At 38.2% G+C, this 24,194-nt stretch overlaps 1 protein-coding gene across 35 annotated transcripts in view; it reads right to left on the reverse strand.

Moving 5' to 3' along the window:
* GRIP1 (glutamate receptor interacting protein 1) overlaps positions 1–24,194 on the reverse strand; it is a 656,016-nt gene that overhangs the window by 123,966 nt on the left and 507,856 nt on the right. For all 35 annotated transcript variants that reach the window (XM_072741936.1, XM_072741912.1, XM_072741924.1 and 32 more), the window contains 5 exons: positions 22,109–22,244; positions 19,610–19,755; positions 12,240–12,323; positions 7,917–7,992; positions 5,424–5,569 (listed from right to left, as the gene is read on the reverse strand). In XM_072741936.1, the coding sequence (XP_072598037.1) occupies positions 5,424–5,569; positions 7,917–7,992; positions 12,240–12,323; positions 19,610–19,755; positions 22,109–22,244 (588 nt within the window). The remainder of the gene's footprint in view (positions 1–5,423; positions 5,570–7,916; positions 7,993–12,239; positions 12,324–19,609; positions 19,756–22,108; positions 22,245–24,194) is intronic.

Raw genomic sequence — 24,194 nt, forward strand, 5'->3', positions numbered from 1 at the left:
ATTTGATGAAAATATTATGTATAAAAATAATTGATAATCTTTAGACTAGTACTTGACCTACATTCTTAGGAGATATAGAATATGATTAATTCTTACATTCAACAAGGAAAATATCAATGTCTTTGGTACCAAAGTTCTGGTTGACTAAATAATTTCCCATTAAAATGCCTTTTTTGAGGCAGGCACTTGATGGGATGAGCACTGAGTGTTTATACTTTATGTTTGCAAATTGAATTTAAATTTAAAAAATTCTTTTTTTGCTCTGATCTTGTTAAAAATTTGATAAAGTTAATTTTGGGGGTTTATCAAATATTAATTCTACAAATGTTAGAATTTTTTTCACAAAAAACAGAGTGGTAAACTATTTTTTAATGGGAATTTGACTTATAAAGAGTTTGAAATGTTAATTGGGTCTCTTAGAGTAAACAGGCTGTGTTGTGCAAGAACTCATTTTATTACTTTTGAGGAAGAAAAGCTCCAAAAGTTGCAAAAGCAAAAGTATTACAAAAAAGGATTTCTTTTGTTATAAAGGTTCAGTTAATATTTGATGAATAATTCTAATTGAAAGTATCCTATATTCTAAGGCACTATTTTTCCTTTCCTTTCTTCAAATTGTCATTCTTAATTATTTGACTTTATGGATACCATTATCCTATCTTAACCCAAATTAGAAGAACAGAAATGGAAAAAAAGCAAGAAAGACAAACAGAAAGAAGAGAATGACTATAGGGGATATTGGAAAAATATCCAAGTAAGACAATTAAATAGAGAAGTATTGGCAAGTGAGAAATTGAAAGCCGCAGATGTTGAGGTTAGTATATTTAATGATTTAATGTATGATTAAAAAAATTAAAAATCAGCAGATATGTAATTCTTTGTTAAATAGGGTATTAGGTAACTGTTTAGAAAAAATAATATTTAAAGTCTAAGAAAAGTGCTAAATCAAAACAAGAAGGAAAAAAAACCTTCAATATATCAAAAAGGAAATAAACTACTGACAAAGTTTTTCAAAAAACTGATAGGGATGAATGTCCTTAATATATAGTTTATACAAACCAATAAAAAAATTAAGAGCAACAGAAAAATGAATAAAAGATATAAGCATACAATACAAAATAAAATTGGCTACTGTCCACATGAAAAAATATTCACTTGCACTATAAATTTTTTAACAGCAAATTAAAATATAAATGCAATCTTCACTTAACAAATCAGAAAGATAAAAAATGATAATATCCAAAGTTGACAAGCTCTGGTGGGATAGGTACACTTAAAACATTGCTGGTAGCAATATAAAATAGTATAACCTTTCTGGAGGACAAGTTAGAATGATGTGCCAAATGTTTAATTAAGAACTATATACAGTCAAAGATTTGGGTAAAAGGATATTCGTTCCAGTTATTTGTAATAGCAGTTTTTTGGGAAATGGTTATGCAAACACAGCATTTATTTTTGAGCAGAGCACGAAGTAGGAATTTCATCGAATTTTCCCCAGGTGGCTAACTAACTGACCAAGCATCACATACTGACTACGTCAACCTTTCCCCACTTATATAAGATTACACTTCTCTTTCCATATCCACAGTGGTTTGTTTCTAGGTATTCGATTCTCTTCCATTGATCTCTTTATTATCCCATGGCTAACATTACATAGACTTAGTGGCATGATTTTAGAAAGAGTCTTGATATTGGATAGAACAAGTTTTTCTTGCTTTCCTATCGTTTCAAAAACATTTTGGGCTGTTTTTCCCCTCCCACCTTTCTTACTCCACATACTTTTTACAAATAGCTTATTAAGTTCCCCCCAAAGGTCCTTTTAAGGTTTTGAGTAGAATTGAATTTGTGGATGCATTTGAGAGAAATGACATTTCTTAGATATTAAGACTTCCCATTCAATAATGTGACATAGATCTTCACTAAAGTATTTTTAGTGTATATGCCTATATCTATATCTATATCTATATAGCTATATCTGTGTAATGGGCACAGATATAGCTATACACAACTTTTGTAATATTGACTCCTTTTTATTGCTATTATAAATGGTATCTTAAAATTTTAGCTTCTGTTTTTGGCTGGTGTAAAGAAGTGCAACTGATTGTTGTATACTGATCTTATACCTAGCAACTTAGAGGCTTTTTAATGTGTTTCCTTCCTGATGGCCCACTTTTCCCTATATTAGGGAAATATCCTATATTGGGGGGATATTTGAGACCTCTGAGGTGTGGAAACTGTCAAACATCATTCAGGATGTGTGATTTGGGGTGAAGGCAGACAGATGGGTCACCCGGTCCCCTCCTGACTCTGGCAATAATGAAACATGGAGGAATTTCCTCTGAAGTGGTGTTCGTTCTCATAGGAGATCCCTTGTCTCTTTGAGGTAAAGTGCTCAGGGCTTCTAGACTAGTGTTGTCTTCCTTTTGGGAGCTGGTTCCCTTTAAGTCTTCAGGTGTTAGCCCACATGTCACTTTTTCACTAATTACCCTATATTGGCATCTGCTAACTCTCACCTGTACCTGCCTTTATTCCCTATCACATAATCCAGTTCATGCCCTTTACAGTAGGTAATGATCACACTTCATGAATGTTTGATCGAGTTCTATCTGTCCTCTCCATCTACTGCAAGCTTCATAAGGGCAGGGACCAAGTCTGTTTTGTTTATAGTACTCTTGGGTTTTTGATACCTGCCACTTAGCTCAATAAATATTTGTGGACTGAATGAATGATTAAATATGTTAAACATCTTCTTCAATTTTTAATATTAATAATACACTGCATCATCATTTAAAATAGATTTTACTGTATAATTTTAACTCACAACTACCTCTAAAAATAGGCATTGTTAGTCCCCATTTGACAACTGAAGTGACCACGGCACAGGGAAATAAGTAACATGGTCCAGAATAACAGAAGTCAGTGGAGTGAAAACAGAGCCCAAATCACCGACCTCCAAATCTAATTCAAAACTATATAGCAAAAGAGAAAGAAAAAGCAAAGAAGGAAGGAGAGAATGGAAGAGAAAGATACATGAGGGAGGAAAGTTCATTTATTTCTGTATTTTCCATGTCAAGAGCATATCATACCATTTATTCTGCTAAGAACTCCTTAAATCTCATACTTTAAATATTTTAAGAAACCTCATAGCTAAAAAAAAAAGAAAGAAAGAAAAAAAAAGAAACCTCATAGCTCATTAAAACATTTCAGGCCCGTAGACATATTAACACTTGCAAGCAACACTGTTCTACATGAATCACACAGAGTTTGCAGTTTTGAATAAGCCTCTTTTTCTCTGCTATGTCTCACCAGTATAAAACTCTCTGGTAAAATCCAGTCAGATAATCATGTCTGATCATTGTAAGAAGTACTTCTAACATGATTTAGTTTCAATTTCAAGTTCCAATTCATTATCTCATAATTCTTCTGCCTTAGTCAACATTACACAAAACTTTGGCTCTCTCTTAACATCTAAAAGCCAGATGAGAATATCTTCCAAGCTTTGCCATAGTTGTGAGGGTAGAAATAGAATTAATTTCTATTGGAATCATTTTTGAAAGAAGGAATACTACACTACATTTTCCTAGATATGACTCCTAAGGCAAGGGAAACAAAAGCAAAAATAAGCTATTGGGACTACATAAAAATAAAAAACTTTTGCACAGCAAAGGAAATGATCAACAAAACAGAAAGATTTCCTACTAGATGGGAGAAGATTTGTAAATGATGTATCTCATGAAGGGTTAATATCCAAAAGGTATGAAGAACTTATTTAATTCAACACTGAAAAACCACATAGTCCAATTAAAAACGGGCAGAAGAACTGAACATTTTTCCACAGAAGACATTTAGATGAAAAACAGATACATGAACAGATGCTCAACATCACTAATCACCAGGGAAATACAAATCAAAACCACAATGAGATATCACCTCACATCTGTCAGAATGGCTAAAATAAAAAAGACAAGAAATAACCAGTGTTGGTGAGGATGTGTAAAAAAAGGAACCCTTATGCACTGAGGGTGGGAATATAAATTGGTGCTTCAATATAGAAGTTCTTCAAAAAATTAAAATTAAAAAAAATTAAAAAAATTTAAAATTTTTTTAAAAATTAAAAAAAATAAAAGTAAATAAAAAATAAAAAATAAAATTAAAATTAGAAATACTATATGGTCCAGTAATTTCACTATTGAATATTTACCCACAGAAAATGAAAATACTAATTTGAAAAGATATATGCACTTTTATGTTTATTGCAGCATTATTTACAGTAGCTAAGATATGGAAGCAATCTAAGTGTCCACTGATAGATGAATAGATAAGGACAGTGTGTTTTATATATACATAAACATATATAAAATATATAAAATTTTATATATATAAAAATATTTATATTTATATATATATAAAATGCAGCCATAAAAAAGGATGAAATAGTGCCATTTGAGACAACATGGATGGACCTGGGGGTATTATGCTAAGTGAAATAAGTCACGCTGAGAAAGACAAATACCATATGATTTCACTCATACGTGGAATCTAAAGAAATCGAACAATGAATAAACAGACAAAAAGCACAATCAGGCCCATAAATACAGAGAACAAACTGATGATGCCAGAAGGAAAAAGGGTGGGAGGATGGGCAAAATGGGTGAAGGAGGGTGGGAGATACAGGTTTCCAGGTATGGAATGAATAAGTAATGGGAATGAAAGGCACGGCAAAAGGAATACAGTCAAAGGTATTATAACAGTGCTGCAGGGTGACAGATGGTAGCTGCACTTGTGGCGAGCATAGCGTTACATATAAGCTTGTCCAATCACCATGTTGTACAACTGAAACTAATGTAACATGTATCAACTATATTTTTTAAAAAAGGACACTGCACTCAACAGTATTTTTATTTTAATCAATGATTCTCATTGATTTTAATCAATGTTTCTACATGTCCCCTTTTCTTTCTTTGTTTCTAAACCTAATGATAAAATGATTGGTAATTTCCATTGATTCTGATTAGCAAGCTTCCTACTGTGAAGTTACAAGAAGGAAAGAAATCTCCTATTTTCCTCCGTCTCTGTGTAGTAAAAGACAAAGTACCAGCCCTTAAGTCAATAACACTATTTTTGTGATTTGGAGGGGAAAATACTTTGCTGCCAAAGGGTAATCCTCATAGAAGAACTGAGAGCTAAGTGAAACACTCTGACAGATGAGGACCTTATTATAGAAGCTATTGACACAAGAACTCTAAATCGCTGAGAAGTACCACTCACCTCTCCCTGAACCCAACAGAGTAATGATATAGTATTGATGAAACTGTGTCTGCTGCCAGAGGACATAACAGTCCATTCTTAATCCAAAGTGGTTTATCAGGGATGGACAATGACATGACCTAGGGCTTAGAGAGCACCATCTCAGGTCTCTGACATACCCATCACTGAGACATCATATTCTATCAGCAGTGTTGCTTCTTGTCCACATTGTTTAAGAATACTCATGGCTTCAGCATGTGTGGTCCCGAGAAGCCGAATTCCATCCACACTAAGCAACCTGTCGCCAGGTTTGATGGTGCCCTCTCTGAAGGGAGAACAAAGAAACAGTCTTCATTAGTGTAACATAACGGGGTTTCACATTAACAGTCACTTAGCCAAAGTGGTTCTTTCACACTTTCTACCATCCATCCTATATGTATTTCCTTTTAAGCATCAAGGGTGAGAGTAAGAGATGTAAGAGGTAACACTGAAAAGAAAATTGCTGCAATATGAAAGTCAGTAATAAGGAAATAACTGCATATTAGTCAATTACGAAGTTACCCACGGTTAAGTCTTGGGGTGCAAAAGTACTAAATGCGTGTTTTCCCTTTTTAGGTTCTCGCTTAAATATCTAAAATTGATTAATTAGAGCCCAGGAAATAGCATTTACCTATTTTTCCAAAGCCAGGTGAGCAGAAAAGCCTGCTAATTCCATTCAATTTATTACCAGTGAAACCAAATGCGATAGGGAGCACTGGTGAAAAATTTCCCTAGTCTATAAATTTCCCTATTGATTTATCAGGCCATTTTGGCAATCATTAGATTGATTCAGTCTCATATTCCCTGGAAGAGACAGGGAAATACTATTCCTTCTGCTGTAACCACAGATACTCAAGGCAGTAGAAGAAGATGCCTCAGGACATTAGGGATGCCACTAAAACATAGCCAGGGAGCCTCCCAGATCATAACCTTCCTGCTTCAGGGAGGGTCATGGATATGAGAAAATCAAATGGGGGGATTACAAGTTTAGGATTTGAAAGGATAAACATCTCTTAAATATCTTTCACCTTGACAACTCTCTAGGAATTTTGACTCAATAGATCCCATTTCATCCTAAATTAATTTGTTTGTATGTTGCTCACAAACCAGTAGCTTGCTTCTGACATTTTTGTTAACCTCAGCCTAAAAGTTAACAAGGAACAGAAATATTCTCATTTACTTCTGGAAGAAAAAAAACCACAGGAGAAGCACGAGAAAGGAAAAAGTCAAGATGTTTATGAAAATTTTGAGTTCGTATTATCCTCTGCAAAGGCAAACGTACTAGAACATAGGTGAGAAAACAGTATCTTCATATTCTCTTATTTTCTATTAAACACAAACTTTTTAGAAAAGTAAGTAACAGCATGAGTTTTGAAGGAAAATAAACCTGAATTCCTATCCTAGTTCTTCCATGTATTAGCTAACTGGCAAGTCACTTAAACATACTGTACCTCAGTCTTGTCACCTGTGAGTGTGGATAAAAAATACTTCATTTAGTAGGCAGTCGAGAGGATAAAATAAAATGTCTGCCAAGCACTTAGCATGTTTCCTGACACCTGGTTAAGTGCTCAGTAAATAATATGTATTATAACTATTTCTATTGCATAAGTGAAGATTTAAAAATTGTATCCTTGGGATGCCTGGGTGGCTCAGCGGTTGAGCGTCTGCCTTTGGCCCGGGGCATGATCCTGGAGTCCCAGGATCGAGTCCCACGTTGGGCTTCCTGCATGGAGCCTGCTTCTCCTTCTGCCTGTGTCTCTGGATCTCTATCTCTCATGAATAAATAAATAAAATCTTTAAAAAAATAAAAAAAATAAAAATTGTATCCTTGTTTGAAACATTGTGCAGACTCAGGGGTAATCAGAGCATTTTTCTCCTAGACTTCAATACCGAAAGCCAGGAGTTGTGGTCTCCTGCCTTGATGGAGGCAACTTTTGCTGTGGGAAATTAATACAAAGAGAAGTATCTCCTGAGACGGCTAAGTTGTGTGTTTACTTCGGAGTCCCTCTCCCCAACCATGTTTATGATATGAAAGCTGAAGGAGCTGCCCCTTCGGACACTCAAATTAGTAAGGAAGAGAGGGCTCTAGACACTGACAATGTTCCTTCTCTTTTAGTACAAGTCACTTCCATCTGACATACATAATCATTATCAGAAGGTAATAATCATAAGAATGTTGATAATAGTAACAATCAAAACAGCACCACTTATCTTTCCAGGTGAGGAGATTAGCAACTGGAGATGATGCTTGTCAAGTGCCTGCCTTATAAAAGCCAGCCGCCTTTGATGAAGTCTCTATTGCATGATAGGTCCCCTGTAAGGCCCTAGCCGGTCTTTTGGTAACATTGGCAACCTTGAAAGGTAGGTATTGTGATCTACATTTTACAGTGGAGGAAAACGAGCTCAGAACTCTTGAGTCACTTGCTGAACACGTAGGGTAGTTGGTAGTTAGGTGTGGAGTCTGGAGTCAGACCTTCATTTTCCTGCTTCCACAGCCCAAACAATTTCAGTTTTCATATTCCAACCTATTTGCATATATCTGTCTTTTAAGGTGAAATTTCGAATTCATCTCTGTCAATGTCCCCAGCTTTGTTCAATCTATCTGGACAGCGACACAGAGGGATGAAGTTTACCTGTCAGCAGGTCCTCCAGGGCGAACACATGTTATTACAACTGGACGAGATTTATTTCGATCGTCATGTGCTCCTCCTAGCAAAAAAAAACAAAAAACAAAAAACAAACAAAAAAAAACACACACAAAACAAACAAAAAAAGAAAACCAGCTCAACAATGCTTTCATTCATTAAAAAGAATCACTTACAAAATGCCAGCCGAGAAATGAAACTGTTTTGTCCAGGTATAGAAGAACACATGTAAATTTTTTCCAAAAATCTTATTCATTTTATGTAGAATATGCTTTTGTGGTCACCATGTCTCTACCTCAATACAAATCATACAATATGATTGTATTTGGGGGTGATATACAAAATATTTAACAGCGAGTGTCACAAGAGCATGAACTATTTACAAATACCAGCTTATTAGAACAACAGCCAGCAGGCGGGTATACCTGGTGTCAATTAACCTGGGCTATAATACAGGTGAGTCGGTCTACAAGCTGACGTAAAGGAAGCAACAACTGAAGAAGGAAAAGGTATATCAAAACAAGAAGAAAAAAATTCAAGGGGCTGAAGTGCGTTCCATTAATGGTGGGCTGTTCAAAAAATTCTAGGCAAATCTTGACAGACTATTTCAAAACGGTTGCAGTCTTAAATGGAGACTTTAATCCTGCATAAAGACAATTTCTGCTCAAGAATTCTTGGAAACATAGAAACTTCAAGATGGATGGTAATGCATTATAAATTCTCTTCTAAATCCAGGACCCCTCTGTGAACCTCCTATAATCTGTGCTTCCCCACTCTTCTTGAGACCCACCAGATGGCCTACTTACTCGACTTGAGGCAGCCCATTTCATATTTGGACACATAGGGTGTTCGAAGCTTCTTTCTAATTATTTATCTGATATCTCTCTTCCTCCAACTTTCATCTTCTGGTCCTTGTTCTATTATTTAGAGCAGTGAAACAAAAATGTATGCTCTCTACTGCAAGGAATGTTTTCTAGGAGCTGAAAACAGTGATGATACACCTGCTAAGTTTCATATTCTTCAGGCTGGACATCTTCACTTTCTGAACTTTTCTGCATCTGATTTGATTTCTTTATACATCATCATCCTCCTGGCTGCCCACCTGCTGGTCCCTAGTTTGCCAGTATCTTCCCCAGTATCTGCTTGGTAGAGCCAACTGGCATTTCCCAAACTGGGAACAGGTAGAGAGGTCAACATAAGGAACCTAGCCTCAAAGAAAACTCAAAAGGCATTCACTGTTTCTGATGAAGGCAAATGCTTCCTTTCTGTTCACTTCTATTAAAAATGATTTATTCAGTCTGGCTGATGGATAAATCTCCAGTATCTCACTCTTTCCCTCAGTTTGATGGCTTCTTTCAAAGTTCCTCCTTACTTGCAATGCGAAATTCACAACTTCCTCAGAAAAGAATTTTATTTTATTTTTATTTTTTTTTTTTAGAAAAGAATTTTAAAATGAAAATGATGACAATAAATTACAGCACGTTTACCCATATTTATATAAAAACAATTATGTAATTCCTCTTTTGCAAGGTGATCATAAAGAAGACAGGTCTATTTGTTCCTGATGGGATGTTGATTTAGAAAAGGATGGGGGCTGAAGACAGTACACAACTTCCCACAATTTTGATTTGGTCTAAATTTAAATCTGTAACCATAAATGCATGGCAAAGCATGAGTGAGCTCTCCGTTTCTTCATATGTGACGTTTTACCAGTATTTGAAATAATGAACCAAATTTAGCTTGTGATTCACTTAGGTTCTAGACTTTTAGAGCTGCAAAGCAAAACAGAGAGAGTATTCTCACGTGAGGGTCACTCACCTGGAATGCCTTTAAAAAATATCAGTGCCAGGGCCACAATGCAAACCAAATCTGAATACTAGGCTCCATGTATTAGATGAGTAGACCTGTCTACAATTTTAGTTGAGAATGACTGACAGGGCAAGTTTCCTGCCCAAAGTGAAAAGGAACTTAGTGACAGAGAGCTTTCCCTTTTATTCCAAGTCATCATCCTTAGGTTGGTGGCAAGGGAATTAACTGAAATTTAACTCTGCAAGATTTAGGCTAGAATGTCATTTTCCCTTCTATAGGTGCCAGGTTCTACTGTTTGGGGGAGTCAAGGTTTTAGAACCTATGGCATATAGCATTAGAAATGCAATTGCATTCAGCAGGTAAAAGCCTGTTTTATTATACCGACACTCATTCTAACCGGTTAAGAAGAAATTCAGCAACACGAAATGAATATGCTCCATCTGTGATATTGTCCTCCTTCCTCAAAGTCCCCGTGTTCTCACTGAAATGAAGTTTAGCTCACATTCCATCTATGCCACGATGTCTTCTCTGCCGTGATAACATTTACCCACAGTACTTTCTCATTCTGCAACTCTTTTTGTGACTAATCGAGATTCCAAAGGGAGGGGGCCACCTTTTGAGCATGGAAGACCCTTCAGGTGGGCCTTAAACTCATCTAAAAATAGAAATTCTTAATTTGATTCTCACGAAAACTTGTGCAAAATTCCACAAACGTTTATGTTCAACTAATGTACTAAGGGAGTTTTTAAAGCCTACAAAAAGGTGGTACTCATAAACTAAAATTGGTTCATTATTACTAAGGTTTTAAAATCAGTATAACGCTAAGAAGTCTATGTCTACAAATCTAGGCAGCATTCAATTCTTTATTCATTTATTTATTAAGCACCTACGATGTACCAGGTGATATCCTAGGCTCATAGGAGAAAATTCTTCCTCTGCATGCACATGCAGATATTTGAAATTCCTGCAAATGGTGGTACAGGCATTTTGTTGATATTATATCATCAGTTGTCTTGAGGTGGTTTCAAATGCTTCCATTCTTTTTTTGTTGCTAATGATAAATTACTGTTGTTTTAGCTCTTTCGTTAGCAATTTGATTTGTTATTGATTAACCATAGAGCAACAAATAATGAATATTTGCATCAGCAGTATTTTCGACTGCAGCTTTTCAATAATTAGGCTTGTAGGCATGTGATTCAAGTGTGCCTCTGTGTCAGACTGATATTGCAAAAAAACAGAATTGTATATACCACCTTCTGAGCCAAAATTACTTTATATTGACTTTTTATTATATTCACCTAGTTCTTTTACACAGAAATTTGGGAATGATTAAGGTAAAATGTTCTTCTTGCTCCACCTAAAAATAGGAGCTGGTCAGGAAAAGGTAGTAACTGCTGGACTAAATCACTCAGTGAGTTCTGCATTTTCCATTTTCTCTACTGCTCACTTGGGTACTTTGTCAACTTAGGTCTTAAATTCACTGGATTGTAACTCCCTGCAGATAGGGGCCTGTCTTATGACTCCCCAGTACTTGGCCCTATACTGACATGTTGACATGTCCTTAATAAATATCTGATTGATTTGCTAAATGGTTGGCACAGAATGGAACATAATGTTTAAAGCTTAGTCATTTAAGACAAATCTACATTTTTAATCTAAATGAACACATTTATTTCTTGATGCATGTATGTTTATTAAGATGCTTAGTTAGCTTTAATTAATGTTTTAATAATTTGGATAAAATTTTGACCCTGGCAAAGTATAAAATATAATAGATAAAAACAAAAAAAATCAAGATAAGCAAAATGTTAAAAAAATCTTTGATGCCTACATAGTTCCTTATTGAACTTTACTGTCACACTAGGAATTATGAGTTGTTTATCTGTAGTCTTCAAGGTGTAGAACTGCCTATAAGAAAAATAAAATACTAAAAGCCAGAATTAAAGCTCAGAACTAATGGTTTTATGGACAAGCTGGAGTCATCTGAAATCTTTATTATTAATGTCATCCCATAATAAAGTAAGTTAAGCTGATGTATACAGGTTCCCAAGAGATTAGATTATCTTCAATTTTTGGAAAGCTACAATAACAAAATGTATTTCAGGAGAAAATAATTTTAAAAAGTTGCATAATCCTAGTGTATTAAATCAAATCAAGCCATATTCATCTACATTTTTGACTCAGAGATATAGAAAAATATGAAGGGAAAACAAAACACATGTTGAAAAGTGGTAAATCCATAGAATGAATGAATTGACAAGGTTTATAGTGACTTCTTGTTCTGTATTAATGGGCTGAAAACAAAACTAGGTCATGATTCCACTTTGATTCCTCCCACTCATTGCTTTATTTTTTAAAAGAATGGGTGCGAGTATTATAAGGTGACTTTATGCATTAGAAACATCTGTTGTTTTTAGGATGACTTTCTAGTTCACTCCTAATATTTCATTGATAAATTCTCCAAGAATATCTGATGGTTCATATTTTCTAGCCACCACCTACCTCGTATTACAAAACCAAAGGTATTGCCTTCTTTATGTAATGTGACCTCCACTGTTCGGAAAATAACACTGGATCCTTGAACAGCTGAATGCAGAGGAAAGAGAAATAAAAGTCTTAAGTCATAAGAACATTTCCAATTTTTCTGATGTGGTATAAGACATTACAGATCCCTGTTGCCAATAATTCTTGTTATGAGTAATAAAAGGGTGATAATTTATTTTCAAAGACAATGTTAGAAAAAGCACTTAGAATGTCAATACACTCAATACCATACAAATACCATACAAATAATAAATTGTCTGCATAAGTGACTTAAGGCTTAGGCCCACGTGGAATCAAAATCATAGGTACTTCCTTTCTTCTTATGTAGCCAGCTTACAGGGAGAGCATAATAATCACATTGTTAAAACTCTGTATAACAAGAGAGATAATCTTCATATAATCAATAGAATTATTTCCCCTTTGTAACATATTAGGCAGATGCAGATAGATTTTCTGACATGATGTAGAGCAATTAAGAAAGACAACCCAAATCAAAGTTGGAGGGCAAAAAAATTCTATGTACATTCAAAATATTACTTCTAATAAAATAAATATTTACCTAATTTTATTTGATATCAATTGTGTATGTTTTATTTGCCTGCTTATTATTCTTATTTCACAAAATAAAATTGCATGATTAAGTTGATATCTCTAATTAATATTATGCACAGTATTTGTACATAATACAAGGTATAAGTTGTATGAAGGTATAGTAACTAAATTCTTCTGTGAGATTGTTTTCAGGAAAGTGATAAGTAATTCTGGTTATATAGTACATTATTTCTGAATTAAAAAACAAATTTCCACAAATTAATATTTCATCATAATGGATACAGGGATGTTTTTATTCACAGAGACAAAAGAATTTGCAAACAGCAGAATCTGATGGTCTTAGATCCTTATCTTGAATTTTACAATGATAGCTAATTATCTAATGCTATGTTTATTATCAATAGCACACTTTTAACACATTGCTATTAGATCTTGAAAAGCTGATTTCATAGAACTATCAACAAGAGGGACGTCCTGGATGGCTCAGCTGGTTAGGCCTCCAACTCTTGGTTTTAGCTCAGGTCATGATCTCATGGGCCATGGGATTGGGGCCCACATTGAGCTGGGTGCTCTCAGCCTGGAGTCTCCTTGAGTTTTTCTCCCTCTGCCCCTCCTCCCACTCACATGTGTTCTCTCTCCCTTAAATAGATAAATATTTTTAAAAAGATAAAACTACCAAGAAATATAGAGATAGAATAGATATATGTATAGATTCTATAGATATAATTTAATTGCATCTTTTAAGGGATCCCTGGGTGGCTCAGCAGTTGGGCATCTGCCTTTGGGCTCAGGGCATGATTTTGCGGTCCCAGGATCAAGTCCCACATCGGGTTCCCTGCAGGGAGCCTGCTTCTCCCCCTGCCTGTGTCTTTGCCTCTCTCTCTCTGTGTCTCTCATGAATAAATAAATAAAATCTTTTCTTTTAAAAAAAAATAATTGCATCTTTTAAAAGAACATTTTTTATCATTTACAGAAATAGGAAGTAATTTTAATTTAGCATTAATTACAATTATTTTTAATTATCCGAAGTTTTGAATCCTCAAAGGAATTGACATGATTATGAAAAGAAAACAGTTAAATTCACAATACTGCACATATCTGGCTGGGATATAAAGTACAACATGAACTTGGATCTGCTGAAAAACAACATAAACCTACAGCTGAACAAATGTTTTGGTATATTGCTGATTTAATTAAATGTCATATTCTTGCTATCAGGGGAATTTTGGTTCATTTTAATCAGCCAGGAACAGTACATACAAATAGCTGAAAGTGTTGTGGTACAGTTTTAATTAAATGAAAAAAAAATTGAGTTCAAACCAAATGTTTTCTTTTTCCATGACCCAACAAACCACTTGAATTAATTGGTTAAGAACATAATATTTTTGTTCTACTGGAACAAATAGAAAGGAAAGGAAAAGATATGGGGAGAAATTATTAATGAGCATCTACTTGTGTGCCAGGAAATCTGCAAAGTGGTTTATAAATATTATTTCATTTATTCATTAAATCAACTTTCAATTATATACAAATTCTTATTCTGGGCCACCTGTCCTAGTTGGCTGGGTGTCTGTTCTGGTAATGAAAGGCAGTGTAATTTTAATTTTGCTTGAGGTAAATCTTGCTGACCACAAAATCTTAATCAAATCTAGAGTCAATCTAAAGACTTTTAGGATTATCTACAGCTTTAGATTATCCACACTCCTGCTGTTTATCATTTACAAAAATAAATGTGAACATTGACTACATTTTGATATACTTAATGAAATAGATCTGGTCTTCATCATTGTTATTTGCATGACTGGATCTCGATGACTGGGTTCTCATATTCACTAGCTGGACTCTTTCTATTGCCATGTGAATTTTATTCATCACTTCACATTTGCATATGTGGACATAACTATCCAAGTAAGGGGCTTCCCCAAAGAATCAAATCCAGTACACAAAAATGTTAGGTTGAAATGAATTTTGTGATGCAAAAATTGTTGTCCTGTTGTCCCTTGTTTCCATATGTGAATATGCATGTCCTACTATACATGCATATTTGTATAATTTTGCTATGGTAGATTAGATTTTTCTAGTTTATATACTACTTCCCTGCCCCCCCAACTTCTACCTCAGTAGCAGAATAGGAGTTGTATTCTTTCCCTCCTCATTATCTCATCATGTTGGGCTTCCTCAGGTGACTCGCTTTGGCCAATGGGATGTTGAGAGATGGAAATGTGCTCAGGTAGTTGGGTTTATCCTGTTTTTCATCTGCCATTGTCATAGGAAGAGCTTTCCCTGGTAGCTTCTACTCCTTCAGACTGAATCCCAGAATGAACTACATGGAGGAGAACTGAGACCGCTCCCCACTTTCCATCATCATCATCATCATCATCATCATCATCATCATCATCATCATCTATCACCTGTCTCTCTTAGAATTGAAAAGTAAAAAAAAAAAAAAAAAAGGAAAAGTAAGAAGGCCATCACAGGGACTTGTTTTAACACATTTATTTGAATTTAAAAAGGACTCTTTCTGACAGAAATCTAGTCTGACTTAGCTGATGGTGTAACAGTGAGGACTGCCTTTGCCAATCAGATGATGTGGGAGACGTTTTTCATAAAAGAAGTGAAGCAAATATTGTAGCTCCAAGGTCTGAATGGAAACACCGTTTAAAGACATAGAAACGTTATGCCAGAAACTACATCCTCTCCACCTATTTAAGCTTATGATAAAGAAGTTAAGTGATAACTAAAAAATGAATGAGGATTATGTAATATTTCCAAACCCTTTAGGGTTTGGTAACGTTTCTCTAAATACAATTTTGAAACACAACATCATTTTAAAGTCCAGAAGAGCTTTAGAGCTCATGTAGGTCAACCATTCCATTTTCATAAAGAATTGGAATCTTATGAAAGGCAAGTGGTTCGCACAAGGTCCAAGTCCTAGTTCTTCTCTATCCGATCACATATACACACAGCCAGACACATGCAGACACATGTCCTTCCTCCACTTCCTTCTGGACTCTGAGGGTGGCTGAGCCTCAAATTGCTGTGATTCTTGAGAGTTACCAGTCTTGGCGGCTTATCTTTCAGCAATCAGCTCTCTCCCCAGGGCCTCCCCGCAGTGGCTCGCTCCTGCTCTCGTTGTCTGAGCTTGGGATGCTTCTTAATCCCTTCTACCTCCCTGAACTCAAAGATCTTATTAATTTATCTAAACATAATAGAGACAGGGATAATCCATGGAGAATAGATCTCTTCTATCTGATTTCTACCATCAGGTTCACACTCCTGTTTTTAAAAATATTTTACTCCCTTTTCCCATCAGCTTTAATGCCTGAGGAAGGAAAAGCTGGTATAATCACCAAGTCGTGATAGGTTTTAACCCCTGAATACGTCTGATACTCACTCTCTCCTCTTTAATCTTACTAAAGCTATATTTGGTCAGGATGTCACCTCTGTTTTGGAAAATAATCACAGTCTTCAGGCTTACAATTGCCTCTTATCTACTCTCCATTTGGCTTCCTAAAATGATAACTCTTAAAAACTCAAATCTGATGATGATGATGACGTTCCTTGGCTTTAAAAGCCATGAAAACCTCCTTCTTGCCCACCTGATAGTATCCAAGCTCTACCAATATGGCTTCCAAGGCTTTCCATCATTTTGTTCCTATTCACCTCACTGGCCTAATCCCCCTCCAGGTCTTCTCTTTCTCTTTGTGCTTTGTTTGTGGTTCAGACATGTGCACTGGGCTATGTTCTTACTTCCTTGCCATACCCGCTCCCTAAAATGCTCCTCTTCTTATTGGACTTGCATAACCTCCTTGCAATCTTCTGCAACCTCTAGCTCTAGATAACCCCTAAAGCTCCACTACTGGCCTTACCCTGGGAAAGAGTTCCTTTCAGGAAGAGGTTGTGTTTTATTGATATTTATATCCCCAGTGGAATAAAAATGGTTAATCAAAGAGCATTAGCTCTAGATATCTGGATTCTCTTCCCTCCTTGGTGATGGTTTAAGAGTGATTTCAAAACAAATGGACTCCTTTTAAGTTCAAGAAAACACGGTGATCATGGCTAACAAGCACTATGATTTACTAAGTCCATGATGATGATCTAAATACGTGATTATAGCTTTAAATTCTTACATTCTACACCTACTCAAGCCATTTTACAGATGAGACACCTAAGGCTCAGAGAACTTAAATAATGTACCCGAGGTCACAAAGCAAGAAAGGGGGAAACGGACATTTCACCAGTGACAGAGTCTAAGCTTTCAACACTCGATTCTATTTCCTACTCTTGCTGAAAATGAAAAATGTTATAGCAAGGTTTTCAAACACAGACATCATTGGATTTTGTTATAAAAACACGTTATATTTTCGTTGTTGGATTTTATGTTAAGAATAAGAACTCATGATTGGCCATATATGTTCACTCCCCAAGTGCTCGCATCTGGTCCCAAAGCTTCAAACACCTTCTATGGTCTCATTACTCTAAATGTATATTTCCAGCTCGGATCTTTCTCCCAAACTCCTAACCCCACCTCTAGTTCTTTTCTTGACATTGCCTTTCTGCACGGCACACAGACACCTCCACTGCAGCACTGCGAACGATGAACTTCTGATCTTCGCTCACGAATCAGCTCTGCCCACGTTCTTGCCCACCTCCCACTAATGGCAAGCCTATCCTTCTAGTTGCTCATGCTCAACATCTCAGGTAGTCCTTGACTCCTCTTTTTCTACACAATCCCCATCAAATCTATCAGGAAATCCTGTTGGCTCTACCTTCAAAGTGATCAAGAATGTAACTGCTTTTCACCATCTCCACTGCCGTTTCTCACCTGGATCCCTGCACTAGTCCCCCAACTGGTCTCCCAGCTCTGCTGCACTGTCAACAGAGCGGCCAAAAGGGAGACTTTGAAAATAGGCTTTAGATCATGTCCCTCCTTTGCCCCCAAGTCATACAGTGCCATCCTCTGTCATTCAGAGCAAAACTCAAGGTTCTTCCAGTGGCCTACAAACGTACCTCACATCCTTTACATTTCTGACTTCCTCTCCTACTTTTCTTTATGCTCACTCTGCTCCAGCCAAATTGCCCTTAATGTTTCTACAACAACCCCAGGATATTCCTGCCTTTGATCTCGGTACTGGCTGTGTCTCTTCCTGCAGTCCTCTTCCCCAGAAATCCACACAGCTTGCCTTTCTCACCTCCTGCAAGTTATTGGCTGTGTCACCCTCTCCGTAAAGCTGTTCCTACCACCTTATTCAAAACTGCAATTCCCCCCCCCCCGCCCCCGCCCCCAGTACTCCCAGTCCCTCTCCTGCAGGGCTCCTTCTTTTCCCCATAGCATTCATGACTCCTAGCATTCATATTGGCTACTTTACTTCCCTGCTGTGGTCTTGCACTGTTATCCCTCTTCCCCTGTCAGGATGTACAGAGTGGTGGCGGGAATGTAGCAAATGCTCAGTAAGCCATTGCTGAACAAATAGGTTACTATCGATCATTAATATTCAATCTGAGTTCTCACTGGTAGAGAAACGCAAAGAGCTTTCTCAGGGTAGCATCCACATGAACAGCTTATTAACAGGAGAGGTGGTGCTAGAACAACATAGCTTAAATGCAGGACAGCAGTAACGCAGAGCATATGGATATGTCACAATGAACAAGCCCGTGGACTCGAGTCAGGGAGCCTGGGTTCACATTCTGACTTTGCTGCCTACTTATTTGGGAAAGATACGTAAGTGAAGTCTCTGTAAAATGAGGATAATAATGATAATAATGCCTGTCCTGTAGTGCTGATTGATTTGTAGATCTATTATTTATAACAAATGTTTATCATGCTAGGCACTGCTTTACAAACACAAATTCATTTAATCCTCACAACAGATCTATGGGTAGGAGCTAATATTATGCCCATTCCCGAGATATGGAAACTGTGACACAGAAAGCTTAAGTAGCTTTCTCAAAGGCATGCCGTTAGCTGTAGGTGAAGCTGGGATCGGAACCTGGCTGTTAGACACCAAAGCTCAGCTCTGCTCTGCTCATTGTCCCCATGGTGAGGATTAGGTGTGTCTGTGCAAATCAGGTTCCTTATAACGCTCGACATGGAGTACACTCTGAAAATGTGTGGTTATGTTATTATTACTGTTACTTGATAATAACATGTTTTGAATCTATTTTCATGCTTCAGAAATTAACAGAACTACACAAGAATCAACATAAAACACACTAAACATGCTTTTCCTAACCCTAGTCACTAAGTACAAAGCCTGGGTGCAAGTGAACGCACAGAACTTACACATATGTTGACTGTTTAGTAAAATAGCTTAAGGGGTGGGGCATCTGGGGGGGCTCAGTGGTTGAGCGTCTGCCTTGGGCTCAGGGCGTGATCCTGGGGTCTTGGGATCGAGTCCCGCATTGGCTTCCTGCAGGGAGCCTGCTTCTCCCTCTGCCTGTGTCTCTGCCTCTCTCTCTCTCTGTGTCTCTCATGAATAAATAAAATCTTTAAAAGAATAAAATAAATAAAATAGTTAAAGTGGCAAATATGATGTACCTACATCCCCTTAAAGGAACACAAGTCCTATGCCATTTTCTTGTTATCTGCACTCTTTTTAATTCTTCTGGAGTGGGCTGGACGCTTATCAATTCAAATAATTTCTAAGTATCAAGAAACCATGCCCTGTCATTCCTATAATGAGACAGTGATGGCAAAAGGGGGCAACGACGGAGAACCAATTGTTTAAGGCAAAAAAGTGGCACAGCTGTTCTGCACCTGTGCTGTGATAACTTACAGACTGGCGGCAGCTCATACTCGACTTCGAGAACCACTCTTTCCCCAACATTCTTCAGCAAGCTGATGATCTCATCATGGCGGAATTTGGCCAGGTTGATCCCATTCACCGCTTTGATGTAGTCCCCCACATCCAGCTGATCACTTCTGCAAGACAGGGCATGTTGCTTCAGTGGCCCCCTCCTCTCTACAGGCCTACGTTTTCACTTGTCCTTTGGAAAAATGCACGCAAGCCCCGAAGGCCTGCGTGGCAGGAGCCCCTGGCCCCGGGCCTGGAGTACAGCTGAAGGTGGCTGAGAGATCCAGCAATCCTCTCATCCCTGCTGACCGGCTCACCCTGAAAGCCCTTTACCGGATCTGCTATGGACTCTGATATTTTCCCTAACCCTTTGCCTCTTTTAAAGAGCACCATGAAACAAAATAGATTGTTCTTGTTATTGTTGTTGTTGTTTGGTTGCTCTGCCCCGAGTCGGTTCTCTAGGAACAGAGTATCCAGATCCTGGCATTGCCAGGATCTTTTCTTTCTTCTTATTCTCTGTCATTTTGCTGCTGGCCTCCTGGACACTTCCTAGCTCTCAATATCTTCACTGGGAGTTTGTTGAGGGCTAAGGAAAGGGCCAGTTTATATTGCTATTTATTGCTTACAGCAGTAATGAGAGAGAGAGAGAGAGAGAGAGAGAGAGAACAAATTACAGTGAAAGCATAGGGTTTCAGGACAATTCTCACCTCTTTCCAACACAAAAATCGAACAGTGGCTACTGGGCAGCCCCAGTGGCGCAGTGGTTTGGCGCTGCCGGCAGCCTGGGGTGTGATCCTGGAGACCCAGGATTGAGTCCCACGTCAGGCTCCTTGCGTGGAGCCTGCTTCTCCCTCTGCCTGTGTCTCTGTCTCTCTGTCTCTCTGTCTCTCTCTGTGTGTGTGTCTCTATGAATAAATAAATGAGATCTTTAAAAAAATTTTTAAAAAAAGAACTGTGGCTATTTTGGGAGTTTTAGGCAGACTTCACGTCTAAGGCAAAGGCAGGCAGTGAGACCATAGATGGTACTTAAAATCTGCATCACGGATGAGGACTTTCAGGAACACTCTGTCCCCACACAGAAACACCTAATGCATTTATTTAAGTCCAGCTCCAATCATTCCTCTTCAGAAAGCTTTCCTCATCTGCTGCAGCCTGCAGTCCATGCTGCCCCCTTCCCTCTGGTTCACTAACTCTCCCTGGACAACTTAACCACCTAATGCTCTGTGACAACACTTACCTTGTTGCCTTTTACTATCATGCAATGCTGTTATTGCTCTCAAGCTCTTTGTGCTCTTTATCCCTACCTCCTCCAGCAAATTATAAGCCCCGTAGGGCAGGGATCTTACCTTTGATCATTTTAGTTTACTACTTGTAAAACAGTCGTACCTTCAACAAAGAACAGTTGGTAGGTGACAACGTGAATTGTTGGTAATTGACAGTGTGACCCGCACAGCACAACTTTTAATGACAGCATCACTACAACTGGACATGGCACTTCCCCCCCACACCCCCTACATTTACTCTTGATTCAGGGCGACACATGAAAAAGCTCTGGAGACATGGGAAGCCCTAGCATCACAGACTGGCCATGACGGTTATAAAATAAAGGGGGCTGTGGGTGTGGAAAGAAGTCTCTTTCCTTCTGGAAAAAAAAAAAAAAGGAGATGAGGGTGCTTGTGCTGACATTAGCCTATTTCACCAACAGCACCTCAGATTATGGACAGTCAGTTGCACGAGGCCTCTGTATTGTACAGACAGGTCCATCATCCAAAGCAGGCATGATTTTCAGGGATACCTGGTAAGGGAAGAACCCTAAAATGTAATTTGTGATTCTGTGGGCAAGACTCTTGATGTGCAGGAGGTAAGATGCATTAACCTCGCTTTCAATGAAACCTGACGGTCCCATCTAAAGCACATCTCAACCGGTCCATGAGGCAAGCCCGCCTGTACCCCCCTGACAGCGGCCAGGGCAGCGTGCAACTCATCAGGAGGGGGACACAACGAGACCTCCCCAGCTCCTCTCCCCTGTTCTTGGAAACCTCATCCTTGTCCCCATGAAAAGGAAGATCTCGCAAGTAGAAAAACAGAGAAGGCGTGGGCCAGGCAGATCGTGACTCAGGAGCTCGGAGCCGGGCCTCCCGACGCCTTGGCTGGCCGCCCCCTCCACGCTAGCTGCCCGCGCACACGATGTAAGGTCATCGGGCCCGTTTGCTTGATCAGCCTTGGCCGCTGCTCAGTGGCATATCTGGGGACTCAAGCCATGCAGGCATTTTAAAGCCGAAGTCTTCTGAGAGGCCTGGGGGCTCCCTGGCGGCTTGGCACAGGCCAGGACAGCTTCCCAGACACACCCCAGCGTGCGGCTGCCCGGCAGATGGCAACTGTCATTTATTTATCAGTGACCCTTACCAAGGGAGCTTGATTTTTTGCATTAGTCACCCCCCCCACTGTGCTCCTTTTCCTACATCCCCCGCCCCATGTTACCTGGCAGCGATTCCTCCTTGGCGCAGGTTCGAGACCCGTGGCTTGCCGTCCTTGTCAACTCCGCCCGACACTGTCAGCCCCAGGGTGGTGCCCTCCTTCTTCATCAGTTCAACCACGGTGGAGCCCTTGAATTCCTCTGTGGGAAGGAAAGCATTTGCCTCATTAGATGAGGGTCGAAGCACAGGATACTGCTGTGCGTGGTGAAGGGACTCCTGCCATCAGCTCTTCCCACTTCTTCCCTTATGAGAAAGAATCTGCGGCCTCTTATCCACGGCGCTTTGCAGAGCATCTCATAACGACGTGCATGCGGACCAAGCTGAGGCAGATACTCTATCGCAGGTCATTGAAATGGGCCCCAGTGGGTTAGTCTACTCTAGGCTCAACAACAGAGTCTGACGTGGCTTATGTACAAATGACAATATTCGCCCTTTGTTTTGCGACTTTCTCTGGTTCCTCTCCTTGTAACTCCAAAGGGGACAGCTGAGAGTTGTAAGACAAGGGCCTAGCACAGAGTTTTAAGCAATAATACAACAACAATAATTTTAAATAATAATATCGATCATGCAGCAGCAAGCTCCAAGTTGCTGTTACACTTTTAGCTAAATAAGCCAACAACACAAGAGAAGAGAGCTTTCTACAAGGTCAAGAAAAATATTACTGACTCTTTTTTTTTTCTTTGTCTTTCAGAAAACAAAGAACAATGGCTTCACAAAACAGTTCACATTACTTCTTACAGGATGTGTCACAATATGGTAAGGTGGGGTTGGTACTCAGAATCTCCAGGTAATTGCCACACATCCTTCATTCTCTACTTTCAAAATTTTCAGATCCCACAGATCTGACAATGCCTATACACCGAGAGGGGACCCGAATCTTCTGATTTTAGGCACAACAGAAAGTGAGAAAACTTTGAGAATATCCTTTTCTTTCAGAAATAAAAGTAGTCAACATCGACCTATCCAGAGATTAACCATGATAAACTGTTTTCAAATTCTCCGTTATGTTATTTCCCTTCTGCATACACACTTTCTAGGGAGGGATGGGGAAACTCAAGTTTTCCAATTCTTCCTGAATCACATTATGAATTTCAGGAGTTATGACCTTCGAGGATGTCAAAGACACTCACCAAAATGAAAGAATGGACTTTCTTCTTCAAAGTTGAGAAACCAAAAAGGTTATTGGCATACCTCTTCCCCTTCCTTAATTACATGTGACAGTTAATTATCATATCAAAAATGTATATGAATCCTTATCATAAAAGTTTTTAAATTGGTGCTGCTGGTATATTATCCCACCAACCAATGAAAAAAATAAAATCAAGTTAGGGAAGGAAATTATCACTCATCTGATCTAGTAAGGAAAACAGTATTCCAGGAAGGAAGGCACGGGAATAGGCCACTGATTTCCTCACCAACGTATTGAATATCATTTCAGGCAAGGCTTTCAAGATTGCCAGAGCCTGTGACCTCTTGCATATGTGCATATGCAAGCTGTGTTGCTTTTTAAAGTAGAAGCCAAGGAAGAGTCTATGAGTGTGAATGATGTCAGCTTCATTCAGTACATTTTGTATGAAAGATCAAATAATGATTGAAATCCAGGGATCAAAATTCTTGTCATGTGCATAAAAGCGCAGGGCCTTTTACATGATTTACCAGAAGGATTTGAAACAAAATTCCATCACTGTGTGCATTTAACCTGTATCACCTTAAATCAGAATAAAACAACCCCTTCTACCTCCCATAAAAACAGATAGGCCCAACTGGTACTTAACGAGGTCAACCTAACAAACAACACCTAAAGTCCTTCTTGGCAGAAGGCTAAGTATAAATTACTTTAAAAATTAGGTTAAATAATGAGAATTACATAACAAATGATGACTATTCATAATACAGAGACATAATGTGCTCAATGATCTTGCCCAACAAAAGAATTCTTTGCATTTTCTTAAAATACATAGATGCTCCTGTATATTTAAGCATTTGGTCATAGATCTTTACTTGAAGAATTGGAAGCATAGTTTTTTAAGGGCCCATCTGAAAAGTCAATCAGAAATGTACAAAGAGGCAACTATGAAACAGTAATAATC

Source organism: Vulpes vulpes, chromosome 16 (genome assembly GCF_048418805.1).
Source record: "Vulpes vulpes isolate BD-2025 chromosome 16, VulVul3, whole genome shotgun sequence".
Taxonomy (NCBI): Eukaryota; Metazoa; Chordata; class Mammalia; order Carnivora; family Canidae; genus Vulpes; species Vulpes vulpes.